General features: G+C 40.5%; 1 protein-coding gene across 5 annotated transcripts in view; it reads right to left on the bottom strand.

Annotated features, from left to right (window-relative positions):
* The window catches only part of KLHL7 (kelch-like family member 7), a 69,908-nt gene extending 47,800 nt beyond the window's left edge, over positions 1-22,108 (bottom strand). Inside the window, exons 1-5 of one of the 5 annotated variants that reach the window (XM_011944181.1) lie at positions 21,699-22,108; positions 10,180-10,310; positions 4,430-4,532; positions 3,548-3,641; positions 3,154-3,278 (exon numbers count right to left, since the gene is read on the bottom strand). In XM_011944181.1, coding sequence (XP_011799571.1) covers positions 3,154-3,278; positions 3,548-3,641; positions 4,430-4,532; positions 10,180-10,233 — 376 coding nt within the window. In that variant the 5' untranslated portion in view covers positions 10,234-10,310; positions 21,699-22,108. Of the gene's footprint in view, positions 1-2,276; positions 2,561-3,153; positions 3,279-3,547; positions 3,642-4,429; positions 4,533-10,179; positions 10,311-21,049 lie in introns of those variants that run through there. The other 4 variants (XM_011944184.1, XM_011944180.1, XM_011944182.1 and 1 more) reach the window with 4 other exon arrangements.
* Positions 22,109-22,321: the final 213 nt, after the last annotated feature.

The following is a 22,321-nucleotide window of genomic DNA, read 5'->3' as shown; positions in this document are numbered from 1 at the left end:
TTCTTTTATCTTCTCACTAGTGGCTTCCTTTGCATTTTTGTTTCGCATCATGAGGCAACTTCCTGTTTGATCTTCTTCGGGTTGATTTTTAAGAGTATCCATTCCATTTTTCAATACAATTGAATGCCAAAAAACTGTAAAACCATATTTTTACATATCATGTTTTTAAGTTCGCTTCTTTTTCTTTTTTTTTTCTTGAGACAGAGTCTCACTCTGTAGTCCAGGCTAGAGTGCAGTGGCGCAATCTTGGCTCACTCACTGCAACCTCCGCCTCGCGGTTCAAGTGGTTTTTCCCGCCTCAGCCTCCGGAGTAGCTTGGACTACAGGCGCGCCATCACCACTATTTCTTACATTAAATTTGCCTTACAGGAGCCATTCATTTTGGCTGTTTAGCTTGGTTTCCTGTTCCTCAAACTACTGGGTTTCTCTCTCTCTCTTTTTTTTTTGAGACAGGGTCTCACTCTGTCATGCAGCTGGAGTGCAGTGGCATGATTTCGGCTCACTGCAGCCTCCGCCTCTTGGTTCAAACGATTTTCCCGCCTCAGCCTCCGGAGCAGCTGGGACTACAGGTGTGTGCCACCACGCCTGCGCTCGGCTAATTTTTGTATTTTTTTGGTAGAGATGGGATTTCACCGTGTTGGCCAGGCTGGTACTGGGTTTAATTTTTTATATGATCTTTGCCCGATTCCATCAGCTGCCACCGGTTCCTTTAGCATTTGTGGAAGCCCGATTGTTGGACACTTTCTGGGCAGCAGAGAATTGACAGGTGGTGAAAACTATGATAGGAATTCTCCAATCAGCTGACATTGAGAGCCATGCTCAGGGCTAAACAGAAAGCAAGCAGAAGCAGTTTCACCAGTTACTAGGCTATGGCACTTGGCTCACCTGGCTGGGCCACTGTCTTTGCCACAAGCTTAGCCAGGAATCAGGCTACTTTCTAGGTTGCTGGTCTGTCCTTCCTCCCAGCTTTGTGAACAATGAGGATAGAAGGTATCCAGAGGCAAAACTGCTAAATGGTCTCCTCAGAAGCCCAAAGCCTAAGATGTGCTTAGCACAGACTAACTCCAGGTTTCACACTATGCTTTGCACCACCACATCTACTACCTACCTATATTTCAGCCATTCTTCTTTATAGTTGAATCACCCCAAGAGGAAATTTAGAGTGCTAGAGAGTTATAGAAACATACACAAGCCATCATCTTCCAAAAACTTAATTAAGGTAATTCTCTTTTTATAGTACATTGTCTGAAGATAATTATTTATATAATGGAAGTAAGCTGAAATCTTAGGAATATAAATCTTATTGATGAGTGAAGCCCCAACTATGGCCCAAAGAGATGGAAGAACTCATGCCAGAGTGTCTCTGTTGTATACATAGGATTAGAGATTGGCCTTTTATTTCCTAACATACGGATCTTTTCAATACATAGACCCATGGCTACCTTTTAAAAATTCCATCAATATATTCACCTGCATAGCTGTTTCTCTTCCTGCTCCATCTAGTCCAATTCCTTTTCTGGATATTAGGCTAAGTCGCACTTTTATTCCCTTCACCTGGCTTTTACTCCCTCCTGAAATTTATTCTGCTTCTTTCCTACCTGCCTTCCAAGATCTCTCTCTCTGTGCTCAGTGAGGGGGTATGCAGGAAGGAGTTACTAAAGTGTCCAGAAGGAGGAAAGCCTAGAAAAAGTAGAGACAGAGGAGGCTTGCCAAAATTCTGAAGCATTTCCAGGAGCCCTTTGCCTCAGTCTTTGAGTTCTTGTCATTAGCACCCCTCTTCTTTTCCCCTGGGTCAAATATCTTAGCACTGACTTGATTCTCTGATCCCTCTTTATACTTTCCTTCATTTTACTTTTCTTTCCTCCCTGCTTTCCTAGCACTCCTATCCCAGCGCTCTTCCCTTTCTTTAAAGCCTCTGAATCACAGCAAGGGAAGGAAAACGGAATTAGAGTAGTCCTTCTTATCCATGGTTTTGCTTTCTGTCGTTCAAAAACATTAAATGGAACATTCCAGAAATAAACAATTCATACGTTTGAAATTGTATGCTGTTCTGAGTTGTGTGATGAAATCTCACATCATCCTGCTCCATCCTGCCTGGGACAGAAATCATCCCTTTGACCAGCATATCCATGCTGTATAACCTACCTGCCTGTCTGTCACTTAAGTAAATGTCCTGCTTATGAAGTGGACTACCCTAGTATTGCAGTGCTCTGTTCAAGTGACCCTTATTTTACTTAATAATGGCCCCAAAATATAAGAGTAGTGATGCTGGCATATTGTTAAAGTTGTTCTATTTTATTATTGTTGTTAATTTTTTACTGTCTAATTTAGAAACTAAACATCATAGGCATGTATGTATCATAGAAAAAAACACAGTATATATAGGATTCAGTACTATCTGCAGTTTCAGGCATTCACTGGGGTCTTGGAACGTATCCTGCAGATAAGGGTGGGCTACTGCACAAACATCTGGACGTTCATTCATGTGCCACTAAGGATCATCACACAGTCAAAAGCATACCACACTCTGGAAGGCTCTGATCAACTTTTTCTGCTTCTCCTATCACAAAATAGAAAATACTTTATTAATAGCTTCAAAATGAATGGCTATAGCAGTCCCTCAGTTAGTATCTTAATTTATAGACTAAGGTTATGTTTTCTAGTATAAAACATCATTTTGACAATGTGGGGAGGCAGCAAGGTGTAGTAGCTAAGAATTAGATTACTTGAGTTCCAATGTCAGCTCCTTCATATACTAGCTATGTGACCTCAGGCAAGTTACCTCACTATAAGTTGCCTTATCTGTGACAGACTTTAGCATATCATAAGTGCTTAAATAAAAGGAAACATTCATAATCATGTTACTATCACCATATACAATCTTTATTCCTTGTCCTAGATCCATGAAAAACCAATATAAATGCCATTTTGTTTTAGAAAATGTTGATATAATATTTAATAAGCTTGCTGCTGCCCAGGCTAATATGCATCTCTCTAAGCCCCTCTTAAATTTTATTACTAGAAAATGTTCTAGTGGACAACGTCTTTAAGGTTAAAGAGGATACTTATAATCAGCCTTTAAAAAAAATTAAATTACAAATTGAGGATAAAACAAACAAAAAAAACACACAACAGGAATCTGATATTTCTTACCAAGGCAATTTGAAGCATCAACTTGTTCTTTCAAAAAATCAACACACATTTTCTTCACAGGTTCAATCTGATATTGGTTTGCTGCATCCAACAAAGACTGAACATTGTTGCTATTCACGGAAATTCTGCAAATAAGTTAGAGGGAATATTAGTTACCCATGATTTTTTATTATTTAAATGTTACAGTAGAATGTATCCTAATAGCCCCTGAAATTAAACACAAAATTAAACTTTCAGTCCTTGAATCAGTATGGCATAGGATACTCAAACTCTTCCATCCTTGCGGTTTTTCATTTTGAAGAATTTGTAGTGCAACCATTTGTTACAACAATGCTTTGCCATGGCAGATACCAACATTACTTCTCTAAAATAAAAATAATCCTTCTTAACTCACCTAGCAGTATAAGCAAATTCCACAAGTTGTTCAATAATATCAGGTTCAGCATCTTTGAGTTCTACTTCAAAGGACTTTGATTCAAGCATGTTAGCTACAATGAAGAGAAGAAACATAAATGGCATCTGTAATACCACAAGTTTGACTGAGGAACCACGGCATTCCAGGCCATGTTAAATACGGAGAAAAATAACAGGACAGTTCTCTCTGGAAGAAAATACCCCAGCAAGCCCAACATTCCTATAGTAAATGCAAATTAATTCTCCACACAAGATGTGCCTTAAATTAAGCTAAGAAAACAGTGAATTAGTGTACTTCTTTTTTAATTTAAAGACCATATTAACAGAAACATAAAACTAGATTTTGTTTTCTTCCCAAGCTCATAAAATAGTACTAAGTAGAGGAAGTAGGACTTGGACCCAGTTCTCAACACCAAATCCAGGGTTCTTTCTAGCACAATATGCTATATCTATTTTTTTAAGTTTAACTTGCCGGCTAAAATATTATGAAATTTATCTACTTCTTTGTCTTTCCATCTGAGGTTAAAAAGAAAGCGCTGGGCTTTTTTTTTGAGACAGAGTCTCGCTCTGACGCCCAGGTTGGAGCGCAGTGGTGCGATCTCGGCTCACTGCAACCTCCACCTCAACCCTGGGCTTTTAAGTTGACGCTATACCTCCATCTATAAAGGCATCAGGCCTTTATGTCTAATGAAAGGACATTTTTTCCTTTGGTTATCAGCTGACTACTTTTTCAATCTCTTCACTGTTCTGTGGCCTTAAGTTCTTAACTGCTTTAAAAATTAGAAAAATGACATATTCTCTTTTAGATTTTACTTCATTCTCATAGAAGAAATAATGGCATGTTTTACCTTAAGATACTTACTTGTGAACATTAAGTTAAAAAAATGACTGGCTGCAGCAAGAACAACACGATGAGCAGGTATCTTTCTTTCCTGGACCATGAGGATCACGTCACACAACGTTTTCTAATCAAAGAAAAAATACATAAAATAAAAAGAGGCTCACTAGCCTAGCTTGGCAATACATATTAAAAAGGTGCTTGCCAAATGCTTTATCTTTGTTTTCTATTTAAAGCCAATCTTTTTTCAGCACAGAATTTCTTTTGAAGACATGTTTAGGAAGGACTTACAGAGTTGCTGCCATATAGTATGAAAATTTTGCACTGAGTTGTCTGACAGTCAAGAGGAAAGAAAACGTTCCTCATAATCAGAAACAAGTCTACTAACCCTTCTGAGAAGTCTTTTTTTTTTTTTTTTTCTGACATAGATTCTAAGACATTTCTCATGGTAAGCTTTTCTGGGGGAAATTAAATGACATCATGGCAGTGCCCCTGATAGTTTTTGAAACACAGCAATTAGTTTTTATATGATTTGTTTTCCATTATTTATCCTTGATGAAATCGAGAACACACACTGCATTTCCTAAGAAAGTAGCATTCACAGCTCTAACTTGAAACAGAAACAGCTCAGAATACAGAGAGGAGATGAACTAAATGTCCTTTCAGCAATCTTTTCTTAAATAACACTTCTCTCAAATGTACTTCTGATAGAAGCTGGATAGCAGCCAGTTTTAAATTGTGATTTCTGACCAAGGTCAAAATAGTATCACTATAAGCTGCTTAAAGAAGGCAGCTCTGAGTAAGTACTTAATTAAAATGCGGGGAAAATGGAATAATAAAGAAAAAAATTTAAGGCTTACTCAAACACTTATAAATGAATATCAAGAAAAATAAATGTCCTTTTTGCCAATCCAATCTTAATTTCTTAACGAAGTTAAAGATAAAATATAGAGGTTAGGCTTACAGAAAACTTGGTGCATATAATGTGTTAAACACTGTCCTAGGCAATGGGAATATGAAGCAAATAACATATTCAGAGTAAAAAAAATATCACTTACAAATCTAAGATTCGCTTCGTGGCTCAGAGGATTTGCATTTTGCAAATTTTAAGTATTTTACTAAAACTGTTAATATAGTTTCTGATAGATAAATCCCTGTTATTTCTTACTGTATTATTTTGTGAAGATAAATCAAAATAAATAATAATGATGTTTATAATGAGAGAGAAAATAAGCCTCAAATAGCAGGCTAGGAAATGAACAAAATTTCACTTTTACCCCTTATATGAAGATTTTCAAATAAGGCCTACTATTGACTATTGCTAAAAACTTATATACAGGTTAATAGCTAAAGCTATTTTTATTCTCATAGTGTCTTGAAGTTTTAAATTTTATTTCTTTTCAATTGGGGAGGGGATACAGAGGCAGATCTCTTAGGTGATTTTGCTACATACTACACCAAAAAATACCAAGTAGCAGAACCAAGTTAACTATTTGGTTACCACCAAAAAACAAGTGATCAATTTGCCTTGGAGGGAGGGAGAGAAGGAGAGGGAGAAATGAGTGGGGAGTGAAGAATAAAGATGATAAAGCATCAAGCAAATCAGATTACATCAGATCATCGAGGAGACATCTATGGCTAGTGATGGAACTTCTGTGAAACATAGGGTTAAACCAAAATACAGCAATAACATCTCCAAGGAATACTCAGCAACAGAGTTTAAAAGTAGAATGACTTTCTAGGCACTGAAAGAGGTTGAAGAAATGTAGATCTTTGTATAGCAACTGAGTTTTAGTCTAAGATTAATGGCTGGCTGGATATTAATGGTTTGAGGGGTGGGGAGAGTAAGTCAGAAGGGTCTTTTGTATCCAAATGGTACATTCATTTGCCTGTACTACAACAGACTGATAATTTCCAATAAGAGATGGGACTGGGCCGGGCGCGGTGGCTCATGCCTGTAATCCCAGCATCTTGGGAGGCTGAGGTGGGCGGATCACAAGGTCAGGAGATCAAGACCATCCTGGCTAACACAGTGAAATCCCGCCTCTACTCAAAATACAAAAAATTAGCTGGGCATGGTGGTGCGCGCCTGTAGTCCCAGCTACTCAGGAGACTGAGGTAGGAGAATGGCGTGAACCCAGGAGGTGGAGCTTGCAGTGAGCAGAGATCGAGCCACTGCACTGCAGCCTGGGCGACAGAGTGAGACTCTGTCTCAAAAAAAAAAAAAAAAAAAGAGATGGGACTGACCTATATTGAAAGGCCCCTCCTGTTATCAATAAGCGAAAGAAAGGTATATTCAGACAAGAAATGGGAGCTGGGTGTGGTTGCTCACACCTGCAATCCTAGCATTTTGGGAGGCCAAGGCAGGTGGATTGCTTGAGCCTAGGAATTCGAGACCAGCCTGGGCAACATGATGAAACTCTATCTCTATAAAAAACAAAACACAAAAATTAGCCAGGCATGGTGGTGTGTGCCTCTAGTCCCAGTGACTGGGGGTGGGGGTGGTGCTGAGGTAAGAGGATCACTTGAGCCCCGGAGGTGGAGGTTGCAGTGAGTTGTGATTGCATCACTGTACTCCAGTGATATTATAACAAAGAGACATCTGCACCCCCATGTTTACTGCAGCACTATGCACAACAGCCAAGATATAGACTCAACCTAGGTGTCCAATGATAGACGAATTGATAAAGAAAATGTGGTAAATATACACCATGGAATACTATGCAGCCAGAGCAAAGAATGAAATCCTGTCTTTCATGGCAATGTGGATGGAAATGGAAGACATTATGTTAGTTGAAATAAACTAGGAACAGAAAGTTAAATGCTACATGTTCTCACTCATATGTGTAAGCTAAAAAGGTTGACCTTATCCAAGTAAAAAGCAGAAAAGAAGATACTAGAGGCTGGAAAGGGTAGAGGGAAGGCGGTGGGGGAAAGGAGGGATAGAGAGAGATTTGTTAAAGGACATAAAATTACAGTTAGATGGGAGGAAAAAGTTCTAGTATTCTATATCACTGTAGGATGACTATAGTTACCAGTAATAGACTCAGGCTGGGAGCAGTGGGTTACACCTGTAATCCCAGCACTTTGGTAGGCTAAGGCAGAATTGCTTGAAGCCAGGAGCTCAAGGCCAGCCTAGGCAACATAGTGAGACCCTGACTCTACTAAAAATAAAAAATTAGCCAGGTGTGGTGGCACATTCCTGTAGTCCCAGCTACTTGGGAGGTTGAAATGGGAGGATCACTTGAGCCCAGTAGTTTGAAGTTGCACTGAGCATGATCATGCCACTGCACTCCAGCCTGGGTGACAGAGTGAGACCCTGTCTCTAATAAAATAATAATAAATCAACAGCAGACATCACATGTAATGGTGAAACATCAGATATGTTCTCATTTCAATGTTGAAACAAGGTATACGGGGCTGGGTGTGGTGACTCATGCCTGTAATCCCAAGCACTTTGGGAGGCTGAGGTGGGCAGATGGCTTGATCTCAGGAGTTCAAGGTCAGCCTGGGCAACATGGTAAAACCCATCTCTACCAAAAATACAAAAATGTAGCCAGGTGTGGTGGCACGCATTTGTGGTCCCAGCTACTTGGGAGGCGGAGGTGGGAGGATCGCCTGAGCCCAGGGGCGAAAGGCTTCAATGAGCTGAGATTGTGCCATGGCACTCCAGCCTGGGTGACAGAGTGAGACTCAGTCAAAAATAAAATAAAATAAATAAAATAATAATAAAATAAAACAAACTAGGTATACAAATCCTTGTCATTACTATTATTCAACCTTGCTCTGGAAATCTTAGCCAAATTAGTAAGAAGATAAAGATAAATCAACTTACACTTATAGAAAGAACAAGAAAAGTCAGTAAAATGGCCAGACACAAATAAGATAAATATGGAAATGCAATTAACTATCTTGTATGAGAAGCCGTAAAGAAACACAAATGAGAAAAAAATCCCAAGGTATAGAAGCAACAAAATAATTAAATATTGAGAAACAAAAAAAAAAATGTGAGGGATCTTCATTAAGTGGCAATTTGATATATCATAAACATACCACTTCAAAAATGTAGTGGGAAGGTGGAGAACAGGACATGTTTAGGGCAGTGAAACTATTCTGTAGGATCTTGTAATGGTGGATACGTGTCATTATACATTTGTCAAAACCTGTAACATGTACAACACAGAGTGAACCCTAATGTGAACTATGAATGTTAATAATATGTAACAATATTGGGGGTTGGGCACAGTGGCTCACCCCTGTAATCCCAGCACTTTGGGAGGCCGAGACGGATGGATCACTTGAGGCCAGGAGTTCGAGACCAGCCTGGCCAACATGGCGAAACCCTGTCTCTACTAAAAATACAAAAACTAGCTGGACATGGTGGTGCCCGCCTGCAATCCCAGCTACTCCGGAGGCTGAGGCATGAGAATCGCTTGAACCCAGGAGGCAGAGGTTGCAGTGAGCAGAGATCTTGCCACTACATTCTAGCCTAGACAACAGAGCGAGATTCTGTCTCAAAAAAAAAAGTAACAATATTGACTCATCAATTGTAACAAACATACCACATGAATGCAATATGCTAATGATAAGGGTAACTGTGTGTAGAGAAGGAGGTGAGGGAATAAATGTAAATACTGTGCTTTCTGCTCAATTTTTCTTATTCTTTTTTGTGACAGGGTCTTGCTCTATCATCCAAGCTGGAGTGCAGTGATGCAATCCTGGCTTACTGCAGCCTCGAACTCCTGGGCTCAAGTGATCCTCCCACCCCTCCTCCCAAGTAGCTGGGACCACAAGCATGTGCCACCATGCCCGGCTAATTTTTTATCTTTTGTAGAGATGAAATCTCACTGTGTTGCCCAGGCTGGTTTCCAACTCCCGGATTAAAGCAATCTCACTACCTTGGCCTCTCAAAGTATAGGGATTACAGGCATGAGCTACCTCACCTGGTTCAAATTTTCTATGAAGTTAAAACTGCTCTTAAAAAAAAAGTCTATTAAATAATGTGGTAAGAGATCAGATAATCAAAATTGATATTGAGATAACTTAATCATTTAGGGAACCATTAGATTCCTCACTCATAATGTACTCCCTCTTCCCCTGGGAAGGTAAGTACTGAGAAGGAAGTTTCAGTCTCCATCCATCACATGTGGAAGAGTGACTACAGGATGAACAAGAGTGTAGCAGAGGTCACTGACAACACAGAGCCAGGCATCGTGGCTCATTCTTCTTTCCTAGGTCTGCCCCAAAAGTGGGACATCAATCATTGGGGCAGGCTTGCTCCTCTGGCAAGAGAGGACTGTTCCTGCTCATCAGCTGCTCTGCCTCAGACTGGGTAGGTAAGTTTAGTTTAGGAAAGAAAGAACAGAAAGTCCAATTTAATGCTCAGGTCAATGTCCTATAGTTAGAACTAGTAGTGACGGGTCCTCAAATATGTATGCATAGATACTCAATACATCATAGAGAAAGAAACTTTGGTGCTGCTTTAGTGCCTGCAAGATTTGGGGGCTTTTACAGGAAGAATCCTTCGGTTCTAGGAAAGGTTAACCTCAGAAGAGGCAGACATTTTAGGCATCTGTTGGTATCATGACCTTTTGCTCTCTATCAAGTTTACCAGACAGGATTACAAAAGGCAGCTGGGTCCATGTAAGCGCTAAAACACTATACGAAGATTAGCTTTTAATCACATGTGCTGTCATTAGTAAGAGGCATGCAGTCAACTACCCCACGTTCTATTCTTTGTTATATCCCAAGGAGGAGACTGAGGAATGACTAACCTTTAGATGTATGTGGCTTGTCAAGAAGGTTCTGCAATCAGTCCCTCCCAGCATGATATCAAATTGGCATTGAGTATAAACCCCTGAGCAGATTGTAGATTCAACTATAGCTGGGTGGTAGATTTAAGTCACTGAAAATATAAAGGGAAATGAAGCCCTTATTAGATGGGGTAAATAATTTTCTTGGATTAGTTACTAGAAAAGCCTCAATAAAGCAATAGTAAATGCAAAGGCTAAGAAACATTAAAAAGACTTCTCTAGAAATCACATTTGTCAGAAAAGCAAAGAAAAACAGGACTGAACTTAAACACACACATTAGAATAAGGCAAGTGGGATAGTGAAGGAAAAACAAAGGAAGATACCCAGACTAAGCAGAAGGAAAAGAGGGACTGCCTTCCTTAAGGGAAACATATACCAGGTCAGGCTGAACAGCTTTGCAAAGGAAAGGAGACTTTGGCATAATTGCCCTTTAAGAGATGGGACTAAGAAAAAAAAAAAAAAAAGCTATTTTTGTTGTTATTTATTCAAGGAAGGTGTTATGGACCAAACAGGAATAGAAGAAGAGAAGTAAGAATTCAGGAGTAGATTAAAACGGTTCTCTCAGAAAGGCCTGGATCAGCACTTTGGGAGCCAAGGCATGTGGATCACCTGAGGTCAGGAGTTCAAGACCAGCCTGGCCAACATGGCAAAACCCTGACTCTACTAAAAATACAAAAATTAGCCAGGCTTGGTAGTGCACATCTGTAATAGCAGCTACTCGGGAGGCTGAGGCAGGAGAATCACTTGAACCCGGGAGGCAGAGGTTGCAGTGAACTGAGATCATGCCACTGCACTCCAGCCTGGGTGACAGAACGAGACTTGATCTGAAAAAAAAAAAAAAAAGCCTGGATCTAGGAAAATTTTATGATTCCTCTTAATGCTAAAGATATTAAGGGAAAATTAGAGGACTTCCCTAAAGAATAGGACAACTATAATAGGCCATTACAATTAAGTTCAGACAGATTTGAAAAGGAGAAAGATCAGCAAGAGTATTTCTTGCATTATTAAGTAATTTTCAAGTTGATATTGCTGGGAAGACAGGTGTGGTATTTGCTATATGGCATATGGTATATAGTGGAACTGAGAAGTTTGTGGAACTAAGACTCTAAGGGAGAGTACTAGATCACATTAAAGTAAGTCAAATAACCCAAAAGTAGTCCAGCTCTAAGTTATATGCTGGACATCCCCACAATTAGAATTACCTTTCTGAGATTAGTGAAGGCTGGCAATAACTGAACTAATTCTGAACACATGTGCTCTCTTATTTTTCACTAGGGGAAGCTCTATAGGAAATGCATTAGAGGAATAAGTATGTAAGCAAAACAAACACCAAAATCATAAGGAAAAGAAAAAGAAAGGTATTCTAATCTAAAAGGGTCAGCTACCTGATGTAGAAAGGAAAAGATCCAACTTAAGCAGGTTAACAAGTCAGCTGAGGCTGCCTGAAAGAACAGATGTACCATAGAGGAAAACGCAACACTAGAGACATAGCCCATTTTGACACCAATAGGTAACAGAAAGGAACATGTCTGCACTGCTGCTGAGTTTGCAAGGCCTAGAAAATTCAAATACTGAGGAAAAGCAAGGTTTTTAGGAGCATGCTGTAAGGGCCTTATTGGTCCCTGTGGGACCACAGGTCTTAAAGGAATATTAAAGGCCATTCTCCAGCTGAGACAAATGGAGAGGAAAGGAGGACAAACCCCTCCAAGAGACAGGATTCATAGATATAAGGAATTTCACAGCATGACAGGATCTTAATGGGCACACAAAGGTGCAGAACAATCAGGAAGCTCAGAATTGTAAGGAATGCAAGGCCACAAACTGTGGTCTGCAGAACTGCTGGCTACAAATGTGAATCACTCTTCTCTCAAAAATGAGAGAAGCTTTGTCATTAGATAGAACTCAATCATTTCAGCATCAGGTTGCCAGGAACACAGGGTTCAAAAAAGATGTCAAAATTAAGCTTTAAATGTGCAGGATGGACAAAAAGGAAAGAAGGGAAACTCTATGATACCTGATAGCTGAGTATTATCACCCTGGCAAATTTCTAACAATTGTCCAAGAAAAAGAATGAGTCCCGGCCATGCGCGGTGGCTCATGCCGGTAATCTCAGCACTTTGGGAGGCCGAGGAGGGCAGATCACAAAGTCAGCAGATCAAGGCCATCCTGGCTAACATGGTGAAACCTTGTCTCTACTAAAAATACAAAAAATGAGCCAGTGTGGTGGCGGGCACCTGTAGTCCCAGCTACTCGGGGGGCTGAGGCAGGAGAATTGCTTGAATCCGGGAGGCAGAGGTTGCAGTGAGCTGAGATCAGGCCACTGCACTCCAGCCTGGGCTACAGAGCAAGATTCCATCTCAAAAAAAAAAAGAAAAAAAGGAATGAGTCCTATGCCACAGAAGCATCAATATATATTGAAGAAATCTCTTCTATAGATGGTAAACAGTGCCCCTATAAGCATGGAAGATTCCTCCCAACTGAGTTTAGCCTAGAGTCTGTAGATTATAGAAAGCTGATTCAGACTGGCAAGCCAAAAGCCAAGATTGTTACATTTTATTTGAAAACCCTCTGTTTCCCAGAAACCAAAGTTTATACTCTGTTTTTAGCTGTGAAAAATAATGTGGGTTAGGATTGTATAAATAATATGTCAACATCTGGGCTGCTTGGTATAGAGATGAGAGATCTTCTTGTATTAATCCTAGGGACGTTCTGACATACTGGAAAAGTGTGGCATCAACTACCTTGAAATTGGAGAAAGTCAGCTTTGGAGGTGCTAAGCTAACTAAATCCATTCCAGTGGAAGCCAGCCCACATTGCAGCTGCTGAAGAAGCTACCCTGACTGTACCCAAACACTCAAGCAAATGCTTTCTGGCTGACTAAACTGAACAGTATAAGAAACCAGAGTGAGCACATATTTGGAATTCAACTGCCTTTCATTTTAATTCAGAGGAAGAACATAGATGTTGGAATTTAATCATGAGAGGGCCCATAACAGTCCGATTTGGTAGATTTTGTGTTGCTAATACAGAATTATACAGAGTGCTTTAGGCTGTCATTTGGTTCACCACAGAACATCTAGAGAGCTATGAATGACACCTTGGCTTAGAAAAATTTGAGATGGGAAATAGAAGTGAGTAACTGCCAGTCTGTAGTATCTCAAGGCCTGGTGTTAGTAGTTATCCACCCATTTCAAAGCATTCTTGGGTACAAATTTTAAAAACCTCTTAAGCTGGTCTTTGGAGGATACAAAAAAGAATAGTTATTGGTAGAGGAAAATAGCCATATAAGCACTGAAGATAAAACAAAGCATTCCCTGAGGTAGTAAGAAAATAGCCCAAAAGACAAGGCAAACTTGGAAAAAATAACTTATAGCTACTTGGTCCAGCTATTTTGTGCTGGAGGTTTGCGGTGGGGCTTTGGTGCCTGAATTCTATCATTCAGCCCACTGAGATTCTCAACTCAGGTTGTTTATATAAGGAAGGATCAATAACCAAATAAGACATAACAAGATGCACTTTTGACTGAAGGGCAAGTACTTGTTAATCTCCCATATGCAGTGCTTCTCTCATAAAACAAAGTTGGAAAATGAAGCTTTGCTTGATAAGCCAACCTTTAAATTGCCCCTACATATCCCAATAATCTAAATTTTGGAATCTGCACAGTCATACGTCCTACGTGGGAAAAATGAGAGAGATGGCTTGGCCCAAACGCAGCTTATGGAGTCCATCATAACACATACCTTACCTGTCCTACTCAGCAGATGGAGCCCTTAAATACAACAAGGTAGCTCTCAACAGAGTAACTCTACCATTAATAAAACAGCAGTGTCTTCAGTTCCAACTTAATAGCTACTCCTCTCTCGTTTGACAAAGTGAGGAAGTGAGATAGATATGAGCTCAAGATGCCTCATTTCCTTTCAGCTTCTTACATTCGTGCTTTTTGAGCTTCTTTTTTATGTAGCAGCATTCTCAAATAAGCTAATCTAATATAATTTATATAGACAGAATGGTCTCTCTGTAGCAAGAATTAACAGCCTGGCAACGAAAAAATGGAAGAGGCTCCCTTCAATATTTGGGTTTTTTTTTTTTTTTTTGAGACAGAGTTTCGTTCTTGTTACCCAGGATGGAGTGCAATGGCACGATCTCAGCTCATGGCAACTTCCGCCTCCTGGGTTCAAGCGATTCTCCTGCCTCAACTTCTTGAGTAGCTGGGATTATAGGAATGCGTCATCCAGCAAATTTTTGTATTTTTAGTAGAGACGGGGGTTTCACCATGTTGGCCAGCTGGTCGCAAGCTCCTGGCCTCAAATGATCTGCCCACCCCAGCCTCCCAAAGTGCTGGGATTACAAGCGTGAGGCACCGTGCCTGGCCTGGCACTCTTCGATATTACACTTAATGATTCACTTACAAACATTTTGCTTCTAATCTCAGCAATTAGTCTTTCTGCTAGTGGGTTCTGTTAGTTTAGAGACTTGGAGGCCCAAAAGAAAAGTGATTCAACCAAGTGATAGAAAAATATTTCCATGGGATTGAAAGTTAAGACTGTGACCTGCCTGTATTAGCCTCCTAATTTTTACCTCCTCATCAGGTAAAAAGAACAAAAGATAGGGCTTTGAAGGCTAGCTTAATATTCAACATAAGTTCATGACAACCTCAAAAGAATCTTCAAAAATACTGACAGCCATGATACCATTTCTATTCTTTGCAAAGACTACTTTCCTCAACCTTCAGCTTTGCCTTCTTCCTCCTTCATTTTAGCAGATGATCTTTCTTTTTTTTTTTTAGAGAAAAGAGAAGTCACTTGATAGAAACTCCTTCATTTTTCTGATTTCAAACACACTACTATCAATCCCTTCCTCCTTCCCACTTCTTATGGAAGAGGAACTGCCCTCCACCCCTGTCTAAGATTAATCACATTTGCTTTGGATCTCATCTCAGGAATTATCTATTAATTACCCACTCTGCCTCATATACATTCAACCTCTACATCTCTTTTTCTCACTAGTTTTTAAAGACATCTATGTCTTTCCCATTTAAACAAATAAAACCCAGCAACCTTCGTTTGACTCCCTCTCCCTTCAAGGCCAAATTTCTCAAAACAGCTGCCTGAATTTCCTCATATTTTACTCACTTCAGCTTACATTAATCGGACTCCTATTTGTCTCCCCATCAAAATAAGTCTTACTACAGTCAACAAACCACTCTGTGTTGCTATGTCCTACAAGTATTTTTAGTTTTAATCTTATTCTGACCTTTTATCAGCTTCAAAAATTGCAGTCCTCCTCTGAACACAGTTCTTTAGACCATTTGGCCATTCTGACTTCCAGTGATCCTCCTCTTGGGAAGGAGAAACAATTTCTTCCCAATTTTCAAAACTCTCCATTTTTCTCCTGTTCTTCTGGTGACTCCTTTGTTATCTCCTCCATAGGCCCATTTCCTATCCTTTATTCTGGACTCTTGACTCTTCACAGCTTCAGTGAAGAAGTTATCTTCTACATGCAGATAATTCACAAATGTATACATCTAACCCACTACTTTCCAGACCTGTCAACCTGTCATATATACTTGTGTCCCAATGATATCACAAACTAAACACATCTAAAACACAAATTATAATCCTTTCCCCAATGCCTTGCTCCTTTTCCAATACCTCCTTTCTCAGTGAATAGTGTCATCATCCATTTAGTTATGCATTCCAGAACCCTAGAGATCATAAGTGACACCTTATGCTGAATGCCTCAACATCCAATCAAGTACTAGCATCACAACACAAATAGCTAACACTTACTGAGATGTTACTTGTTATCAGGTCGTATTTTAAGTTATCTTAATTTGGTTACCTAATTTAGTTATCACAACTACATATGGTAGTTATCATCACCAAATCCTGTTGATTTTATTATCTTTTTAATCTATCACCTTTTCTTCATTAATGTTGCTTGTGCCTGCCACTGTCATCACCTTAGTCCAGAGGACCATCATGTGTCACTGGACTACTACAGCTTCCTATTTGGTCTGCCAACAACCACTCTGAAAACTCTTTAATTCATTTACCATAGAGCAGTAAGTCTTTTTTTTTTTTTTTTTTTTTGATAGAGTCTCACTCTGTCTCCAGGCTGGAATGCAATGGCGCAATCTTGGTTCACTGCAACCTCTGCCTCCTGGGTTCAAGCAATTCTCCTGCCTCAGTCTTGTGAGTAGCTTGGACTACAGGCACGTGACACTATGCGTGGCTAATTTTTTTAAGTTTTAGTAGAGATGGGGTTTCACCATGTTTGCCAGGCTGGTCTCAAACTCCTGACCTCAGGTGATCCATCTGCCTCAGCCTTCCAAAGTGCTGGGATTACAGGTGTGAGCCATTGTGCCAGGCCAAGTCATCTTTTTTAAAGAGGAAAACACCCCACCTCTACAAACATGCATGCACATGCACATAAATATGCACACACAGATTTTAGAATAAGGGCAAATCGCCTAACTTGACTTATGAAGCTATGCATGGGCAGGTCCCTAGCTACTTCACCAGTTTCATCTAGAACCATCGTCCCCCTTATGTTCTGTGCTCCAATTACACTGACCTTTAATCGGTCTCAAACGTGCCATTCTATAATAAAGTAGGTCTCCAACTCAGAGCCTCTGAATATGTTGTTCCCTCTACTTGAGTCACTCTTCCCTTTTCTCTTTACCTAGTTAACACCTACTCTTATTTCAGCTCTCAATGACCACTTCCTTAGAGAAAACTTCTTGATGGTCAAATTATCCACCCATATGCCCTCGTTGTACCATGTTATTCTCTTGTGTAATACCTACCACTGTTGCAATATTACATTTATTTGTGTGATTACTTGACTAATGTCTTGCTTTTCTACTAGACTATAAACTACATGAGGATTGGGACTGTCAGGGTTTGCTTATCATTGCAACCCCAGAATCTAGCAAAATGTCTAGCATACAAGGGGTTGTCAATAAGTATTCATTTCAATGAATGAGCTTGCAAGCCAAATTGAACTAGAGGAATAAATAAATACTGACTAAGAAAATATAGTGAATTTACCCAACTTCTCATTTTAATGGGAGGAGAGAAGTATTTACAGGGGTACGTTGACATTAAGAATGGGTTTGCTGGTTGGTTGGTTCAAAAGTTGGAGAGGTTAAAACAAGCTTAAGTGCCAATAGCAAGAATCCAGCAAAGAAGAAAAGTTAAAGATGCTCAACAAAGATGGAATAACCAACAGTATAATACTTCTGAGAAGCCCAGCATCCAGGAAGCCAAAGCCTAGGTAGAAGTACTGGCCTTAGAAAAAGAAGCAGCATCTCTATTGCAGCAGAATAAGAAGAGAAAAGGGAAAGTGTCAAAATAGGTTTATAGATCTGGTGGTAGAAAGTGAAAAGGTAGATAGTTCTAGACTAATGACTTATATTTATCTATGGTGTCAAAAGAGGGTGATCTGCTGAAAGTGAGGATCTATAGAAAGGACTCAGATTGGAGGAAAATAGTGAAACAAAAAGATTGCTCACTGGCACTGATAAGTCTAGTGGAAATTAGTGGCCAAGCACTTACTTGGCAGAAGTTGCCCAATAATGAGATATTTTCCAGCTGTGCTTGGAGTCGTGCATGAAGAAAGTAATCAGTCAATACTGAAGTTTGCCAGATGGACATGAAAAAGGGACAGAGGGTCAAGAAAGCTGGGGCACTGGAGAGACAGTGGAGTGACAATAGCTTCTAAGCTGGACAGACAGAAAAAAACAGAAAACAGTAAAGTACAGGAAAAAGAATAGAAAGGTCTGGATGACTGGAGCTGTCAATGAAAGTTAAGAGAATTAAATGAGACAAAGCATGTAAAACATTCTGCAAAGTGGCTGGAACAGAGTTATAAGGGCTCAAGAAGTCTTATTATTATCAAGGGTTTAATACTGAAGGTTTAGATTATTCACAAGAGAACCTAAAGATAATGACATGTAGTAATTTACAGTCAGACAGATGAGAATACAGAAGCAAAGTCATTTTAGCCAGCAGGTGAGACCAGTTAACTGCCCAGTAGCTAATTGTCAAATCAGCTTTGTAGTTCTCTCACATAACTCTCAATAAGGACTTTAACATAAGCTTTCAAGTTCCAATTATGCTTTGATTCATTTAATGTGGAGAAACTACAAACTATGTTGGTACTCAGGAAGGTCTTAAAACGTCTTCCTCCAATGTTAAGAGACTCCTGGACTTCATTAACACAAAAGAAGAGTATGGCAACAGCAATGTGCATGTGTAATAGTGATTGTGACCCAGACCTGCCTTGTAAAGCTTCTATATTACATATCAGGTAATAACATTAATTTAAGCAAAAAGTTAAAGAAATACATGAAAAAGTATTCAATCTAATTAAATAAGATGCCACCCAGTTAGAATTGCTAAAGTGATAAGATTGACAACATCAAGTGATGGCAAGGATGCGGACGGAGCAAAAGCCTCTCTCTCACACACAACTGGCAGAAGCATAACATGGTACAATCACTTTGGAAAAGTACGTGACAATATCTTTTAAAGTTGAAAGTGATATAGCTTAGGACTCAAAAATTCCTGTTTGGTATTTCCCAACACAAATATTAATATATACATATGCATACCAAAAGGTATGTACAAAGTGTACAAAAATGTTCAAAGTAGTACTAGTCTTAATAGTCCCAAACTAGAAATAACCCAAATGTCCATAATGATAGAATGGATAAATTGTGCTATATTCATTCAGTGGGATACTATATACCACAAGGGTGAAGTAGTGCTACACAAAGCACAGAATAATCTCACAATGTTGGCTTTAAGAAATCAAAACACAAGAGTTTATGCCATATGATTACATTTATATAAGTTCAAAAACAGGAAAACCCCACCTTTTGCCAATGTGCTGCAGACTTTCATGAATGTACCACACACCAAAGACAGAACAAAGAGCTCCTCTTAATAACAAGGGCGCACAGTGCCCTTAGAAGGTGGCATGGCATTTATCAATGGCTGCTTCTGCTCTAACTTCTATGGTTACAGAAGTTAGAATAGTTGTTACTACTGTGGGGTTAGTGACTGAGAAGGGCATAAGGGGTACCTCTGGAGTACTGGTCATGTTCTAGTCTTGTTGGTGGGATGTGCACTTTGTAATAATTGAGTTGTACATTTATGATTTGTACCCTCTTCTATGTATACCATACTTCACTGGAGAGTTTACTTAGAAACAAAAGACTAGAAATGACAAAAACAACGTAGGAAAAGGCTTTAGAAGAAGCCGAGGCTGCTGGTTCTGCAGAAGCCCCTTTTGCCTTGATGTATAGAATTGGCCACTATGCTACAGAGAGATGGAATGACCTAAATCATGTTATCTAAAATAACAAAATGAAATAATGAGAGAGCAGGGATTGGAACTGAGGTATGCTAATCTCACAATGTTCTGAAATTCTTGAAGGAATGTTTCTGGATGTTTACAGAGGGGTCCTCATCATCTAGGCACTCATTATCCTGATCCTTAAAGCAATGAGATTGTAAAGGGATGCAAAAGTAGTCATAACACAGAAATATTTACTGAAGAACAAGAGCACTTATAAAGTTGGTCCTCGCTCAAACATTCCTCCTCTGGCTCAGGCCAGCTACTGTTTCTGCCAATTCCCATCAACTGCCCTTGTCAGTCATTCTTGGTGAATTATTTCCTGTGTTATGATGTTAAACAGGACAATACAATATAACCATAATGTAAATCAATTGCAAAGTGAAACTGCACATCTTGCAAAAGATGCATGATTCCATGAAGTTGATAAAAGTGCTATCGGAGAACTGTTTGAATCACATGTCAACCCACTGACAAAAGGAGAACCTGGCAGATTAAGGTCAGTTAATCATTGTGGAGGGGATCCCTGGTTGTTCACCAAGTAACCATTTTTTTCTTCCTACTCAGTAACAGAACCCTGATTTTTCAGTAACTGTATTTCTATTGTAACAGTAAATAAGTGATGTTAATATACTCCAAAGCTAGGAAATGTGAGTCAATTTTTAAATCCAAAGACCTAAATGGACAGTCTCAAGTAATCCTCTCCTCCTCAAGTAAATATTTGCCACTGCAACCCAGTTGCATCCTATCTATTTAGGGATTGAGGCAATGCTTTATGATGCTATGATCCACGAATGAAAATACATATTTGAGGGAGTGGGAGGGAACCTAATGAGTCTTGAACAAGTTTAAGCACTGGTAAACTATGTTCAACTACCATTACAGGCAGGCAATAGCTAAATGCACCAGCAATTTGAAGTCTGTGGTATTGTAGATACAAAAAGGTTTACATGAAAGGAACATGAATTTGAAAATAGATACATGGAAGTAAGTCGCATGAATTAACGAATTCAGACATTCACAGTACTTCAGCACAAAGGCCATGAAAGATTTAAAAGCATTCCCATAGACTGCACTGGTGCACTGTAGCAGGAGCTGGTTAACAAAGACAAGATCCCTGCAGTCAGCGTTTGCTTATAGAAACCAGAAGTTAATATCTTCATAAAAATCTTAAATTCCTCTACTGTTGCCCATATTCCCAGAACCACTAGACAAAGCAAACTAGGTTTTGCAGTTACACGCAACTCACATCCTGCTTTGTCCTCTTGAAATAGGATCCAGTCAACAAAACCCAAACATTCCCACAAATCTCCTTAGATGTGAATTATCTATAAATAAAGCTTACAGAAAGAAAAAAGTGACTTTCTATGCTTATAGGTATAGATGTTATGGAATAAAAAAAATAAATAATAAAGCCTCTTTGGTTCACCTTCGCCAGCGTCAAAATCCGTTCTTTTCATAACCCACCTTTCGCCGATGTGCTGCAGAATTTCATGAATGCACCACACACCAAAGACAGAACAAAGAGCTCCTCTTAATAACAGGGGCGCACAGTGCCCTTAGAAGATGGGCATGGTATTTATCGATGGCTGCTTCTGCTCTAAATTAACACGTACAGGAGGACTCGTTTTCAACTAGCTCCACCGGGGAAACACCGGAGGGGGCGGGGATCCTTATTTAAGGCAGCTGATTTCAGGCCAGCAACTCTCCTCCCTTTGGGGGCTTCGGTTTGGGCTATGCCAATGGGTTTCTTCACACAAGATCTCACGACACTTTAAAACGGCTCGCCGGTGGAAGAATCCTCGCCTCACAAAGAGATAACTAGGGCAGAGCTGTTACACAACCTATACCCGACGGCGAAAGCCAGCCCGAGGAGTCCCCCAGGAGTCTGACTTGGGAGCTACATCCTCCGCAGACGAGAAGCACTTTTGCTCGAGAATTGTTTTACGCGCCCCTCTACCAACTGCGGACTCGCTCGCCTGCAAAAATGGAAGAAGCGGTGAGGACCGAGGAAGAGGGGCGCGATCCACAGGGCGCGGGGTTCGACCCCGGGAGCCAGGGACCCGAGCCCCGGACCACCTCCCACCGTCGTCCGTCACTCCCACAGAGGCGGTACCTGTTTCCGCATGTTATTCATGACGCCCATGAAACCTGCCAACAATTTAGCTTCTTCCCGAGCAGCAAGTTTCTTCTCTGTCTTCTTCTTGCTGCTCTTCTCCACTCCGGAGGCTGCCATCCTCCCTCAGCTCGGTTCACGCCCGGGGCTCGCCGGGCCGGGCGAGGGGTCGCACTCTCTGGGCACACTGGGGATTCTATCGACCAAACACGGCGATCGGGACTGCGGCTGCAGCACCCAGCTCTGGAACGGGCGACAGGCGGCGGTGGCTCGGCCACTGCTGAAAGACAAGGCCGGGCGGCCCCTCAGGAGCGCTCAGGGAGCAACGCTGCCAGCTGGGCTGAGTCCCCGGGCAGAACCCGAGTCCGGCCGAGGAGCCTGCGCACTTCGCGCAAGGAGGCGGGGGCCCTTTGAATGGAGTCAGGGGCGGGGCCTCGAACGTCACAGTGGCGCGCCGCTCCGAGCAATGCGACTGCAGGCACAAGTGCGGCCGGGTGCTATGTCGTTGTCCCGCGCTGAGTGAATTTTGCCTCGGAGCTGGTCCGAGGTCGCGCCTGCCCTTCTGTGTGCCCAAGACAGATTTCCAGGTTTTGGTTACGTGATTATCTTTTTGTTTTTTTATA

The sequence above is a fragment of the Colobus angolensis genome, unplaced genomic scaffold, assembly GCF_000951035.1.
Source record: "Colobus angolensis palliatus isolate OR3802 unplaced genomic scaffold, Cang.pa_1.0 Scaffold229, whole genome shotgun sequence".
Classification (NCBI taxonomy): Eukaryota; Metazoa; Chordata; class Mammalia; order Primates; family Cercopithecidae; genus Colobus; species Colobus angolensis.
Note: the sequence above shows the minus strand (reverse complement) of the source record. Positions and strands in the feature narration are given on the sequence as shown.